The sequence below is a fragment of the Lepisma saccharinum genome, chromosome 2 (assembly GCF_977018435.1).
Source record: "Lepisma saccharinum chromosome 2, izLepSacc3.1, whole genome shotgun sequence".
NCBI classification, from domain to species: Eukaryota; Metazoa; Arthropoda; class Insecta; order Zygentoma; family Lepismatidae; genus Lepisma; species Lepisma saccharinum.
The window spans coordinates 80029059-80045025 of record NC_139230.1 but is presented as its reverse complement, the minus strand read 5'-3'; the positions used below and the strand labels follow the sequence as shown (position 1 = coordinate 80045025).

Below are 15967 nucleotides of genomic sequence, written 5' to 3'. Positions count from 1 at the left end.
AAGTTCAGGACCGTAGCTAGGGGGTGGCGAGAGTCTGCCCTGGGCACCGAAAGATCTAAATGAAAATAAGTTGTAAAATTGATTGATTGATTTACGCACAGAAAGATTAATCGGGATTGTACCTAGAGTTTAAAGTGGGATTCGAACCACTGTGCCATGTGCCTCGACCGGGTATCGAACTCGGGACCCCTTGATCACAAGGCGACAATGTTTCCACTACACCATCGGGGAGGCACAAAAGTTGTAAAAGAGAGAATGCATTGGCGTCCTGTGAAATTATTTGCGCCCTATTTAATCAATATTGATTCAGCCTGCAAAAAGATTGGATCCAAAAATTTTCTTGCTCGCTTCGCTCGCAATGCATTATTAATTACCAGACAGAGAAATAAGACTTGCCTTCGTTGATTTTGTTTTAAATGCATGAATAATTGTTTTCAGGAAAGGGAGCGTGCACATTTGAAAGACAATTTTTGTAATTTTTGCTGTTAGTTTATTGTGAAATGGATGAATTGGTTGTGTAATGTATTTAAATATTATATGTTGTAGATATATAATATGTATTAAAAAAAACCTTGAATACGTACACAATTTAGTGTCCACGTCGCTCCATGTTGCGTATGTGTAAAACATATATCGTGCATGAAAGATATAGGCTACATGTTAATGTAAAATAGAATATTAGGAATGCATTTACCAAGCATTTTCTGTCTTTCAAAAATAGTTTACGTGCTTGTTTTCCATTATTAATGTGAAATTGAACGTGTTGAAAAAATAATTCAAATCGATTATTCGAACACAAATGCTATATTACTATTATTGGTACGTTTATCCTGGCACTTGCCCCCTTCCCCCCAGACAAAAAACTCGTGGTTGCGCCTCTGGTATAATACATTCTAAAGTACTAGAATAGAAATCCATGAGCAAATTTTAGTGTACAACGGAAAATGCATCAACGGAAAAACAGGAAATTTTAAATTCATTGAAATTCAATGTGAACAAAAATAGGTTTGCTTTTCACTTGCTTCGCTTTTGCAGTAAATTTTACATTAGTCATGTCAATTGGTATAAGTACGGGGGGGGGGGGGGGGAGATGGACGCTGTTTTGCTTATCGTACCCCTTGTTCACGAATTCTGAAACCGCTAGTGATCTTCAGTCCATTCACCTCCTCGTCTGCCATCTTACTCTGAAAACAAAAGCAACCAGGACTGCAGTAGGTGCGTACGAAATTCTGTGTGGCCGATACTGCACGATCAGTGACGGCGATTAGGGGTGGTGAGGGGGGCAGTCCCCCAGTTTTTGCCACTTTTGCCTTCGCACTATGCTAAATCTTATCTACGAAGGGAAATGTACTGCCTTTGCCCCCCCCCCCCCCCAGTTTTGGCACCTTGGCCCCCCGGTTTTCGGACCCAATCGCCGCCAATGTGTACGATCATTTGGTGGTGACAAAAGTTCCGATTACACTTTGTTTATAATCAATTTGCTAAACTATTTGCAGGTTTTCGTATCCTTATAGAATACCTATAAACTGAATCTGACAATAAAATAAAACATTTACCTCGAACGTGAATACCAGGGCCCCAGAAATAACTTCTCTCACGCAGCCACTTGACTCTTCACAGTAACACAGGCACAGCTCTCACAATACTACGTGAAAGCGGGTGACCACGAACTATAGCGCGCACGAATACATACCCTTCCCTCCTACTCCAGTGAACTACTGCTACATAGCGTCAAATGTCCGAACTAGCAATTGGCCGATACTGTAGGACGGCACGTGCTGTTATATCTCTATTCTTTTACTATATTTTACCTATTCATGTAATAAAAGCAATACACTATTAATTAATTTACATATTTAATTAATATTTTAATTTAATTAAATGTAATAATAATAATAATAATAATAATAATTATTATTATTATTATTATTATTATTATTATTATTGCGACACTTGGTTGGACCCACCTGAAATGTATTTCTAGATACGTGCCTGCTAGGTATAGGTACCTGTGATGTAGTGTGTGGGTGTGTGGGGGGGTGTTTACATATATACATACTATATGAATTTTGTACCTCCCCAAATGAAAAACGTTCCTGCGCCACTGATATCAGGTCAAGCAACATGATTCCTTTAATTTTCAGCTCTTCTATAGGGACCGTTTGTGTCGAGAAAGAAGATTGAATAAAACCAAACACTTTTCAAACGGCTCAATGGTTACGATATTCTTCAAAAGATTATGACTCCACTTCAAACTATTTTTTTAACATAAACAATCACATCGCTCTTCATGCCACAGCAGAGAAGCCTGTGCCCAAGGACGTATTTAGACGGGGGGTCCAGGGGGTCCGGACCTCCCCGAAAGACTAACCAAGTACTAAAATAAAATAATGAAAATATGCTTTTCAGCATAACTGAACTCTTGTACTATAAGCGATGGTTATTTATTTCCTATGAACTCAGAAGGCAATGGTTATTATTATATTTTTATTATTATTATTATATTTGGATCATACTGCTTTCAAGGACAGTACAAAATAAGAATTATGCACACTACTACTAATGATAATATGCTTAAAATATTAATCAGGAACTTTACTTTTCGTCAACAGGATCTAACATCCATTTTTTATTATTGATAAATATTCAATTGTTTATCTATTTGACAACAATTTCCTTGTTTTTATACAAATTTTGGCGATCTTAAGTACACAAGCTAATAGCTATATGATATTATATTTATATCCTTATACCTTTTTTACGTATTCGTGTAATAATAAGAATGCAATATTAATAACTTTACATATTGTAATTAATATTTCATTTAATTATAACTTACTTTAATTTAAACATTATTATTATTATTATTATTGACACACTTGGTTCGGACCCCCCCCCCCAGAATTATATTTCTAGATACGTGCCTGCCTGTGCCTATTATTATTTGTTACCATTAATTCCTCCAATGTTCTATCCATTCTAGAATGATCTCAAAGATTCCAATGGTGTGGATATTGGTCCTGATTTGATAGAAATGGAAGAGAAGGAAATGTAATGCTTCCCTAAAGTGAAATATTCTTAATGTAAACTGTTAACATAGTAACTCAAACTCTTTCTGAGCAGTTTTACATTTCTCTAAAAATGTGTATTTTCAGTTTCGTGGCGTTGAATGTTGACTCAACAACAAAGATAAGAATAAACCTCGGGAGAGGGGGTCGAACGGGTCCGTCGAACCATCCCCCCCCCCGGATATAGATAGATTGATTGAGTTGGTGTTTTAAGTCCACTTTATGCACAGTAAGGCTGGGACTGGACCTACAGTTTAAAGTGGGATCCGAACCACTATGTGCCTCAGGCCCGTCCCCAGAATTTTTTTGAGGGTGGGCCAAGCCCAAAACCGTGTGTGTGTGTGTATATATATATATATATATATATAAGTCATGAAATATATGTCAATTATTAAATAATTAATTAATATAATTAAACATGTATAAATAAATTAATTTGGTACATTTATAAACTAGCAAATTAATTCTTTTAACAACTGGTTCAAATGACAAGAAATTAAACAATAGGTGAATTTTTTTAATAAGTGTTAGATTTGATTTAATTATTCCTTTCTATTAATAATTGTCAATAACATTTCATACTTTTATTGTGTTATGGATCTATAGTGGTGTAAATCTCTTAATGGTCTCTCCAAAGGAAATATCTCCTTATCAGAGCTGTAGCTAGAGAGTTCAGCGCCCAGGACCCTCTGCACAGAATTTGCACCCCTCATTCTATGCAGCTCGCATACTTAGACATTGAAAAAATTGTATGTACCTACTCTTTTCCGTTGAATCCGACGAAAATAAAACTTAGCATTGAAGAAATGTGGCTAATAAAAGGCCAGTCGGTTATGCATCCCACCTCATCTTCATTCTAGCAGTGTGTGGTATTGTTCACATCAGCAAATTCAATTTAAAATTAAAAATCTGATATACGTAACTAGGTGGAGGGGCAAAAATTAATAGACTTTGAGAACACATTAGTTTCCTATTAAATTAACATGTAAGTGCTATGTTTTATTTCTGACGAGAGGTGAGAAATGGAGGAGAAATAGCAGGTCGGTCTAATTCTGTGTTCCAGGGGCCTAGGGTGACTATAATGACAACCCCCTCCGCAGCTACGGCTCAATTCCTCACTGGACCATTTTGATATAATTATAAAATCTTATATATGACTACAGAAGTACTTTTTAACCTCATACTGTTACCAGCTCTAAAGAAAGAAAGAGACAGACAGACAGACAGAGAGAGAGAGAGAGAGAGAGAGAGAGAGCAACAGATAAATGCAACATTCATACACACACAGACATTATTCTTTGTTCTTCCTTCTTTGTATTATTCTTAGTAGAGTATGTATGACAAGGGCGCCGACTTTCCAAAATTTCTGTGGGTGCATATCAATGGCGGTTAGATCTGTAGTTATCAAGTATTGTATACTTTAAACAACTTACATGCACAATGATTGCAAGAGGCAATGATATTATCAACATGTTACTAAAAGAAAATACCACATTCATACAAATTAAAATGAAAAAACTTCATAAATGCAAATAATTTTAATTGTATTGCAGAAAGAACTATGAAAGGATTTTGTTGTGAACAGAAACTACAAAATGACTAACTTTATGTACCAAATAATAATAATAATAATAATCATGACATGTTAACTTTCAATATAAAACACATTCCTTCTTACGCCATTTGCACTTATGAATTTGTTTTCAATTTTGGTAATGTCAATATGTTTAGTCATTTCTTTATGAACATGCAAAATTGCCAAATCATTCAATCTTTTTTGGGTCATTGTTGACGCAAAAAAGTTTTCAATCGTCTAAGTGTTGAAAATGACCGCTCAGAGGGACAATAAGTAACAGGTATAGGTAAAATCATCCGTACAAACTTCACAAATTCTGTGAGCATTTCACGCATGGGACCACTGTTTTCTCTACTTAAAATATTTGTAATGTCTGACAAGTTGGCCACTTTTTCTTTGTTCGTTCTGCACACATATAGAAACATGTCCCTGTGCAATGTTAGCTTGTCTTTATCAAAGTTTGTCCCATAGAACTGCAGAATTCGATCAGCACCAATTTGACCGATAGCAAATGCTTCAAGTTGTGAAATAAGTTCCAAAAGCTTTGCTTGAAACCTAGGATTTAGCGAATCCACAGCCACATCAATTATTTCAAAATACAAGTATATTTGTCTGTACATTTCCTCTGGCATTTGATACGTATGAGGATCACTACCTTCGTCGTAGCGTTTTGGCATCTTCCTTTTTCTAGGCAAAACTGGTTCATCAATGTTCAATTCCTCCTCTTTCCTCATGGTTTCATTCCACAACTCAAAAAATATATCCCTTTGTGAAGCTAAACTTGCAGACAAAGTTTCCACCAAAGTTTTGATTTCTCGGTATGACAATGATTTCTTCTGAAAAGAAGAATGAAGTTGTTCAATCCTGCCGAAAACTGGAACAACACATTTGAAACAATTATGTTTTAGAGGTTAGAAATTTGAACTTCCATCTCAATGTTTTAATTGCTTATTATTTTTTTGATAATGACAAGTGAGAAATATTTATTTTATTTTGTTTTTATCAAACTAAAAATCTTGTGGGTGCGGCGCACCAACAAGATTGTTTATGTGGGTGCTCGAGCCCCGGAGCACCCACGTAGTCGGCGCGCATGATGTATGAAGTAAAAACGAATTGCTTATTTCTATTGTTTGAATTTGAATTTTTGGTTGCATCAGCACTTAAAGGCTATTTTGCACCTGTCACGTTATACGAGGTCCAGCTCCTTATCTTACCTATACTAACTGTAATGTCGTTTACTAAAATATTAAAACATTCTGACCGGTTGAAAGCAGAGGCTGCACACATATGGACAAAACACAGACGCCAGAGTCTCGTTAGTTTGCAAAATGCAGTCCAGGGTGTACTATGTGGAAGTGAGGTTGACAATTGGGTGTACTACGTGGAAGGATCACCTCTTCACCCCTATTTTTATTGTTATAACAAAAACTCTTCTCCTCGGAAAATTTTGATGGGGAGGGGGAGGGAGCTGAATTTTAATAGAACAAGATCGTTGGTGGGAAGGTGGGAGATTCCCCCTCCGCCATGGGAATTCGTACCCTGGATGTGACCACCAACGCTATGGTAGTATTGCAGCTGGATGTATAATTGTAGTGTTGCAATATTATGGACCAAAGTAACGGGGGAAAAATCAACTCAGTGATACCCCCCTCCCCATCCTCTCTCCCTGACCTGACAATCAACAATACAGTCGCTTATAGAGAAAGGCTGTCACATGGGGTACAGCTCGATGCTTATTGCTTACATTCCATTCTCAATCTCAAAAGTATTTCAATTATACAATATTCACAAATTAACAATGTTTTCAATTTTCTTAAACCACCACCATTGATCAGCCATGATTTGATTTGATTTGATTTATAATAAAGATAATATATGTTTAGAAAGTAATATATTTATAAGTTTAATGACATGTATTCGGAATGATTCTTATAATGAAGAACATGTCTGAATGTGAATTAACCAAAAAGAGGACATTTTCTAATCAAGACTGCAGTTCGAAAAAAATCAGGGCAGGGATTAAAAATACTGAACTGTCCCGACCAAATTGGGATGTTTGGTAACTTTGCATAAATGGTTATAAAACTAAAATTGCTAAATATACTACACTGCAGACTTCTGGAGTCTACCTCTCTCCAGAAACATCCCATTCATTCATTTATGCTAGAAGAAAATTGAAATTCTTGCAAAATCTGAAAAATCGTCCATGTTATTTTTGTAGTTTTTTATAGGTTCGCTCTAAAACATTTCATGGCTCGAGGGGGGGCCATGGCCCCCTTGCCCCCCCTGGGTGAGGGCCTGATGTGCCTCCACCCGGTATCGAACCCGAGACTTATTGATTACAACCCTGGATATAGACATCTTTCAAATTTTACTAATGGCGGAAGTTTGTTATTTTCATTGTTAATAACAGAAATAAAATTGTAACCAAAGTAAAAACTGCATTAGATCGAAGAAATTTTAGTGTATAATAGAGGAATCAGGTTATACTTTTATATTATACCATTTAATCCAAAGAATATCCACAATTTATAGTTTTCTCTGTGAGAGGTCATACAATATAAATTTCATGAGTAAAATTTACCCCTAACTTTTAAAGCATTTGTTTCAACGAAATGTGTAAAAATTTATAAAAAAATACAAAAACTATGAATTTCAGTACACTAACTGTACAAAATGGACAACAGTTGTGTTGAATATTCACTCATACGGTGGATTGAGTAACAAAGTATTTCCATTTATATAATAATAATAACAATAAATTTGGATTAAATTGGGTTTATTTTCAATAACTTTATAATAGTTAGTACTTTACATACTTACATTTCGCCACAAAAAAAAAGCAGTTTTCTTCAAGGGAAGAGCTGCACTTCCTTTATTTTGAGGCAAGATGCCCGGCTAGAAATTCTTCAAAGGACAAGGAGTTATATATTTTGGTGAGATATTTTGGTATCATTACGCAACTTTTGCACATTGTATGTTTTTCAATTTCTAAAAAAAGTGGGGGCTTTTTCGATACATCCTAGTAGGCCTAGTTGTTTTCTCCTCTTACCGAAAGATGGCAGTGCGTGATTTTTTTTCCATAACAAAGGTTTGCAAAAATCAATCAACACATTGAAGGCAATTCAAGTGTAAGAATATACAGCAAAATTATTCGGGGAAAGGGGTTGCATGTTTGATATTTCAAAGCACCAAATTGACTCCTTTTGTAGTTCGTAACTTTGGACCTGCGCAGATTCACTCTTCACCCAGGAATATTTTAATGTGGCTCAGATGTGCATATTTGAATGTTAATATGAATGCAGTTGTATTTCATTGCCAGTGTTCGATGTAACATAGACTCGTTATATTTTAATTGGTTGACTCCTAGTCAACATTCTTTATCTGTCTTTCGGATAGAAGAAATCGACGATATAGGTCGCATCAGCAATGTTGACATTTTTTTGTTAATTATTTCGCCACTATATCAGATGGCAGCACAATCGTAAAACACCATCACTTTTCAATGGAAGGAGAGTCGCCATGTTTTGGTAGAATTCCTCCGCATGAATTTAAATTTTCAAGTGATTTTTCGTCTATTTTGTAGTTATTTAGTTGCATATCGAAGCAGATAAATCATTTAGTTATCCCCCAAAATGACTATTTTGTCAAAAAAGAAGCCGAATCAAGGAAAATCCGAAGAAGCAAGCGACTCCACCTCACATCATGGAGGAAGTCATTCTCATCAGTTGGCTCTTGGAGCATTGCCTAATCATTCTCAGGTAAATTAAATTTGCTTTTAGCTTTGAAATAACTTCAACATTCCGAGCGAATGTACATCGTCACTATACTCTAGCTTCTAAGAAGTCACTCCGATGTTTTCGAAAGAATGAAAATTACTAGGTTGCCCTTGTCCATTACGAAGTATACAGTTCGACACTACGTTATATTTACGTTAAATATCGAAACAAAGTAACTGTAGCTATCACTGAGGTAATAAATTATATCGTAGGACATATTTTGTAGAAGTTTTTGGTTTAAATATATGCACACACAGGATACAGTCTCGAATATTTTGATGCCAGGAAAAAAATGATGACTGCGTCATCTATTGGTATTATTCTTGTTATTGGATGTTGATGTATGTATATGTACAGTCTCTACATGTCAGGAGCAATACAAAGTTGTCCATTTACTTTGCTTATAAAACTCCCAATTTTTGTGTACACAAAGGCATTCTGTTTCTGGTCACGAAATTACACAAGATGAATAGTTTTTATTTACGTTTGAGCTATATTCTTTGTTTTTCGCATGCAACCTCTATCGACATTCAGGGTAACAGCTCGAGTTTTACATTGAACTTCAATAATATTCTATTGAGGATGCTGAAAGACAAAGAAATGATTTCGTCAGAACATTACTGCGAATGTATCAGTTCATTGCAATGCACTGTAGTTTTAAGGGTGCACATTCGTTAACTACTGGCATATTCCTAACTGTAGTAGGAGTCATTATTGAGCATGCATGTTTGATTGACCCTTAACAGAATGTATTTGCTTTATTCCTTGCTCTTGCACAATTTTTTAAAAGTTTGATAACAGTTAGATATAGTGAAAACAGATTTCTTCAAATGTACAGGAGAAATGACGGGAAAGTACTTACGGAATTGAGTTTCTGTGGACTTTTGAAAGCTGGGAATAGTGTTTTTTCCATTCGTGCAATTTATTCAGCCGGTAAATAATGTCATTTTCGACATTAATGTATCTCCGTTGCACGATAGCTCGTGCCACCATTACCGTCGACTACGTGAGTCAAATGTTCCGTGCGTTCGAGTATGTAACCCCCTGTCAGCGTAGCAACCACGTGGTAGGTTTACAAGATGACGTGTGAGCAGTTTTTTTTTTTCAATTTAATTTTCTGTTTGCCTAAGCTAACTGAACCTAACCTAACCTTCCGTGAATGGTTTGTGGATCAATGTTAGCCTAAAAACCATCATTTTTCAGTTAATAAGTGTTAGTGTAGCAACCACGTGGTAGTTTTACAAGATGACTTGTGAGCGGTTTTTTTCTTCCTCAATTTAATTTTCTGTTTGCCTAACCTAACTGAACCTAACCTAACCTTACCTTCCGTGAATGGTTTGTGGATCAATTTTCGCTTAAAAACCTTTTGTGAATAGTTTGTCCGGCATTTTTCAGTTCATAAGTTTGGAAACACTGCATATCAGCTTACGATAGACAACGTGAGTCAAGATTTGCCCTCCATATTGTGTGTAACGAAAGCGAATTAGCTACAACCAATAAATACTTGTAATGTGAAAAATGTTCCGCTATGCATATAAGGTAAGTACAAATGTAAATAATTCGGAAATAAACGTGATAAATGTGTTTTCACTATATCTAACTGGTACCAAAGGTTTTGCCTGTTACGCATCAACTAGTAAAACAATGATTTATTTATCACTATTTCAAGATGCAACAATTTGATCGTGAATTGAACATACCAGTTGGTGTTTATTTTCTCAAAGCTCAGATAAGAAAACTTTTATCTGTGTGTACAATTCTAAAGTTATTTGGCATTGGGTAGAACTCTCCTCTATTTATATGCAGATTACATTATACATGTTTATCATGTAAATGAAGTATGGTAAATACTTTATTGCATATTGAGAAATTGTAAGTTCTGAGTTAAGGTATAAATGTGCACCCTAATCCCTCTTATTACTAATACACTCCTGGAACATACACTACACATTATCTTACTATCCTACACTTTTTTTGTAATACATATGAAGAAAATATGCTTGACCAAGGTAATGACTGTCGTAGAACATAAAGAACTTGTACTTGAAGTACCCTTGACCTTTTGTACCCCCACTAAAAGGTGAACATTTTTCATGCTTACGTATCAAGATTATGTTTTGTATGTTGTATGTAAATTCATCTCATTTTCCTTAGATGTAGCTTTTGTATATTTTTTTACCACATAGGACATCAAGTCATTATATGTACCGTGCGTTCATTTCGATCTTCAGCCGAGAGATCGGGAGAAGTGTGGGGGGCGGCGCTGACAGAGATGCCGACATTTGCGGCCTGTAATCCCTGCTTATTTTTATGGACATATGCAGACATTCATATAAATATTGCAAAACGAGCACTAACCTGTGTTATAAGGGTATGGTTTTAATTTTAGTAGCTGTATGTGCTGATGATTTTGACACGTCCATCTCACGGTGTAGAGGTTTGTTTGGAGAACGTTCTAACGCTGCACCAATTTCATCGAGTTTTGCTTCGGTTAGAATCCGTCGTTTTTGCTTAGGTGTTTTAAAATTTAACGATCCAGTTTCTCGTAATTTAAGGACAAGATGTCTAACCATATCTCTATGTGGAGGTGAAACGCCTAGGAATTTCTGTACAAATTGCCTACACACGTCTCGACATGAGTCTGTTTTCATGTAAGTGTCATACATAAGAATTCTTTGTTCTAACGTGAACCTTGCGGCTGGCATTCCAATGTCTCACTGACACAACACACATACACACTGCAATAACACAAACAAGTAACGGCAAGTAACCAAGAATATCACTCTTGCGCAGAGTACGAAATTAACACGCTCTTGGTTTACATCTGCTCGCCACTATATTCACAGCTCTGTCTTCATCTAGTCTCGAAGGAACAAAAAACTCGAGCTCGGAGATTTCGGATTGCAATGAAGCTCACGAAAACCATTGACTTTTAACGGTTTTGTCTGCAGCGTAATCTTGATACGTGTTGCACATTCGAAACCTCCAAACGATCGACACAAAACTCTTTCAAGGATATAAACTTAAGCAGGACATTACTGGTCAAAACTATGAATAAAATGTTTCATTATCTGTGGATCTTAACATCGTTTCTAAAGCGTATTTTTTTGTGTATATAAGGGCAGAACTTGGATGAATTACAGATGATGAATTATAACACAGGTTAGCGCTCGTTTTGCAATATTTATATAAATGTATGCATATGTCCATAAAAATAAGCGGTCATTACAGGACGCAAATGTCGGCATCTCCGTCAGCGCCGCCCGCCACGCTTCTCCCGATCTCTCGGCTGAAGATCGAAATGGACGCGCGGTATTAATATTGTTCGAAATAAAATGTTGTATGGCTTAATTGTAACCCTATTGAGATAATAAATAATAATAACAACTTACAAACCAAAATAGAAGTAAAACTACCATTAGGTGTGCTAGATTTATTGATTAACAATTTTAACATTGTTCGGAGTACTAAGTTCGGTGATGTTATCATTTGAACTATTTAAGTTAAACTACTTCAGAATCAAATATCTCTGTTACTTGTGGTTTCCGTACACTTGAAACATTTTATATCACATAAAGCATCAAAATCTATAATTTAAAAATGAATTTGACGTACATAATTCTCAGTGGGGTACATTCAGTCAACGGCCTTAAACCTGATAGTGCAAGAAAGTAAATGCTTGGTTACTGATGGTGTTGTGAATGAAAATTCAAGTTTGAAACATTTTTTAAGACCATATCATACAAATTTCCACTTCAGGTTGTTGGAGGTGATGTCTAAATAATGTGTGCCAGAAAGATTGCATAGGCAGAATCAAGTTAAAGAGTTACAGCAGTCTTAAAATCAAGTACTTCTAAGAAAAAGAACAAGAGTACTACTACTCATTAGAATATCATCCTATATCTACCAAGCAAAAACTTACTACTGTTATAAGAAGCTTGCTGTCAGATCATCTATTTTAGTCTCCATAAATGAACTAGGGAATGTTTTGAGTTCATTCCCATAAGTTAGTCTTTTTGACATTTTTGAACAGGCAACTGGAATGGATTTTACCTTAACAAAATCATACCTCACAAATGTATGAATTGTATCTTTATATTCATAAAAGCCGTAACAAAATGGTAGAATTGCACTATTTCACGCACTGTACCCCCTTGAGAATTTTATTTCAATTAACAGATTTTGATGCTTTATGTAATATAAAATTGGTTCCAGTGTGCTGAAAACACAAATAACGGAGATATTTTATCTCAAAGTATGGCCCACGTAAGTAAAAACCTGCCATCTCTGAGTACTTTCGCCACTTTTATTAGTAAGGACTGGTTGTACACACATTCAAATAGTGAGAGAACATGCTGAAAATTGCTATCAGCCCCAAACCTAAGGACGTAAAATTATAAGTGCTCTTGTGGAATGTTGTGTTTGGTGCTATATTCACTTGTGCAAAACTTTGTGGCTGTTCTCCTTCATGCTGTGTAACATGCTAAGGTAACAGACATACTTTACTTCACAGTAACACATTGCCACAAGCTAAAAACAACAAAAAAACTTTCATTTCATAAACAACATGCTTATCATAAACCATGCAAAAATTTCACTTTCTTGAGGGGTTACAGAGGGTAAAGGGTACCACACTAACTTATTGGCTGTTTATATGAAATATCTGATGAGTAACATTATCAGCAATTTTACAGATTTGTCCATATTGATAGTGTGTCATTTAATGTCACCCATCCGTAATGTAAATTCAATTTAAATGTTAATCAAGTTTGAGTGTTCCATTCATCAAGTATTTAAATGATGATGTACAGGAAAACTACTATGGTAATCCTGTTATTATTTTTTTATAATTTAATTACCTTATTGCAGGAATGTGGCAAAGCCCATTTTTGATATATTGACTGAAATTGGTATGTCACTATCAAAATTTATTCTAATGTAAACTGATTTTCGTACTGTTTTTTTTATGCAATTCAGTATTGCACAGTCTTCTGAACTGAAGAGCCCAACACATGTGGTTTTGAAGCTATTTTTCTTTGCAGGGATTTCAAATGTCATAACTTTATGAAAATTGTTTTGTAATACTATAAAATATTTATATTTGTAATACACAAGAAGATTTTCAGCATTTTCTCTTTGGGGCTGTTGACCCAGTGTACCCCCCTCGAGAATTACATTGAATTTTTTATTAATCGGGAGATTTTGATGTTTTAAGTAATATAAAATTGGTTCCAGCGTGCGAAAAACACATACAACTGAGATGTTTGAGCCTGAAGTAAAAACCTACCATTTCCAAGTGTTTTCTCTGGTTTTGATTAGTAAAATCTGTTTTTTCATACACAAATAGTGAAAAAAACATGTCAAAAATTGCTATCAGTCCCAAACGTAATAATCCTATCCCAACAAAGTAAAGCTATTGTGCAATGTCTTATTTGGTGCTACATTCACTTGTACGAAGCCTTAAGGCTCTTCTCAGAGCCTCCCTGATGGCACAGTGGTAGCGTTGTCCCCTTGTAATCAAGGGGTCCCAGGTTTGATACACGGAGGAGGCACATAGTGGTTTGGATCCCACATTAAACTGTTGGTCCAGTCTCAATTAGCCTTACGGTGCATAAAGTGAACTTAAGACCCCAACTCAATCAATCAAACCTTAAGGCTGTACTCTTTCACAGTAAAGTAACATACTAAGGTAACCTTCATACTTTACTTCACAATAACGCATTTCCGCAAGCTAAAAACAATGGCAAATGTTGATCATAGACAACATAATCTTCATAAACCATGCAGAATATTTCACTTTCTCGAAAGGGTACAGAGGGTTAAGGGTACCTTTCTCTAAGTAACCATTATATCAGAACTGATTAAGTATTGGCATCAGAATCAGTTCAAAAAATGGTGAGTACATCTTAATTGGTAGAGTCCTGCTTCTTCACATCACTAGTTCATTTCATAGAATTTTGGAGCATTGACTGACATTTTTATCCCAACAGAATTCCGAGAATCATGATCGTCTCTATGTTCCTGGTCAAAACAATAGTTCCTGCTGGTCTCCATCAGCTCCTACCCGTGATGAGAAGAGACCTTCCCATGCATCCCCATCTCATTATGAGGACTATGAAACACTTGAGGGAGGACCAAGCCACAGTAAACGAAGGCACAGAGCAAGTCCACACAGGTATGAAATGTGATCTCTCTCTCTCTCTTTGCCATCTAAGTACTGATGAATCATGGAGTTTAATTTTTATGTGATATTTTTAATACTGATCTCTCTCACTTCAAGAAATCCTTTTCCATGTATTTTGTTTTGTACATGGAATCCTGGTAGTTGTAAGAAGAGTCAGTTACAATCATATGTGTGAAATATGTAATAAATGTAGAAATCATACTGAACCCAACACATTTAATGCTTTTTATGATTCTGCCTTCAAAGACAAATGCTTAATATATTAATAAAATAGGAATATCTAACATGTACAAACAATTGAAAATGTTTTCGCCGAGATCGAGAATGTGTGGGACCCTACCTCCACATCCCGTAAATGTGCCTTCATGGTGCAATGTTATATGCATGTGGGACTTTACTAATTTATTTCTTAGTATTGTTCTGTAATGTTTTAACTTGTTTGGTGCATAGAGGAGCCTAAAATATAATATATTGATTATTGAATTAGTTATTTCAAATCATGTGTTGACTTCCCATCTAACTGGTGTGAAACAATAAAATGGCAACATTAGTTGATTTATACTTCATACCGCTGCATGCCTATCTGTTGACAACTTACTGTATTTGTAAGAAACCAGCATATTAGAAGCAAATGAGGGCAATAGTCTTTTGTGAAACATTAGATGGCAGTGTTCATGCATGAATTCTGGGTGTTCAAGAGCAGACATCTTCACATGAAGAGATGGCACCAAGCTTTGAACTGAGAGTCAAATTTTTCCTACATTTGTTAGTTGGTTCTTCTATACTTTAGCAGATTGCTGGTTTCAAATGAAACCCGCACCATGTGGCAGCAAATTAAAATGCCATTTCTTGAAAACTACAGATTATATTTCAGTTCTCTCTGTTTTGTTCATTTGGCCGAATGCATCTCCAGACAGGCAGAGGGGTGGGTACTTACTTCATCGTCTCTGATTTTCCTGAAATTTTAATATGTTGAACAGAGAGAATCTGCGAAATCCGTATTTATTATTATTTTTTTTTTATTTTAATTTTCACTCTAGATATAGCTGTTCAAAGTTGACCATTCGGCAGCCATTTTGGATCTGTCAAATTTTTAAATTGCAATATCTTCTCAACAAATAGAGTTAAATTGATGAATCTTTTTTTTTTGTTTTGAAGTATTTGTGTTTTTACATATTATAAACAAATAATATCTCCAAAACCAACATTGGAACAGCAATTAAAAAATAAACATTTTTTTAAAAAAGAAAGTTTATCTCACAAACACCAATCTCAAAAATTCTAAAAATATTACAGGAGTTGTATATCTAAGGTTACTACATATCCTGAAAAGGGGAGCATGCCATTTTGCTTCTCGAAT

The 15967-nt window shown here is 35.4% G+C and overlaps 1 protein-coding gene across 1 annotated transcript in view; it reads left to right on the top strand.

Annotated features, from left to right (window-relative positions):
- Nucleotides 1-8046: 8046 nt before the first annotated feature.
- Nucleotides 8047-15967, top strand: part of Duba (Deubiquitinating enzyme A) — a 106914-nt gene continuing 98993 nt past the window's right edge. Inside the window, exons 1-2 of the mRNA XM_083117461.1 lie at nucleotides 8047-8405; nucleotides 14414-14598. Coding sequence (XP_082973587.1) covers nucleotides 8280-8405; nucleotides 14414-14598 — 311 coding nt within the window. The 5' untranslated portion in view covers nucleotides 8047-8279. The remainder of the gene's footprint in view (nucleotides 8406-14413; nucleotides 14599-15967) is intronic.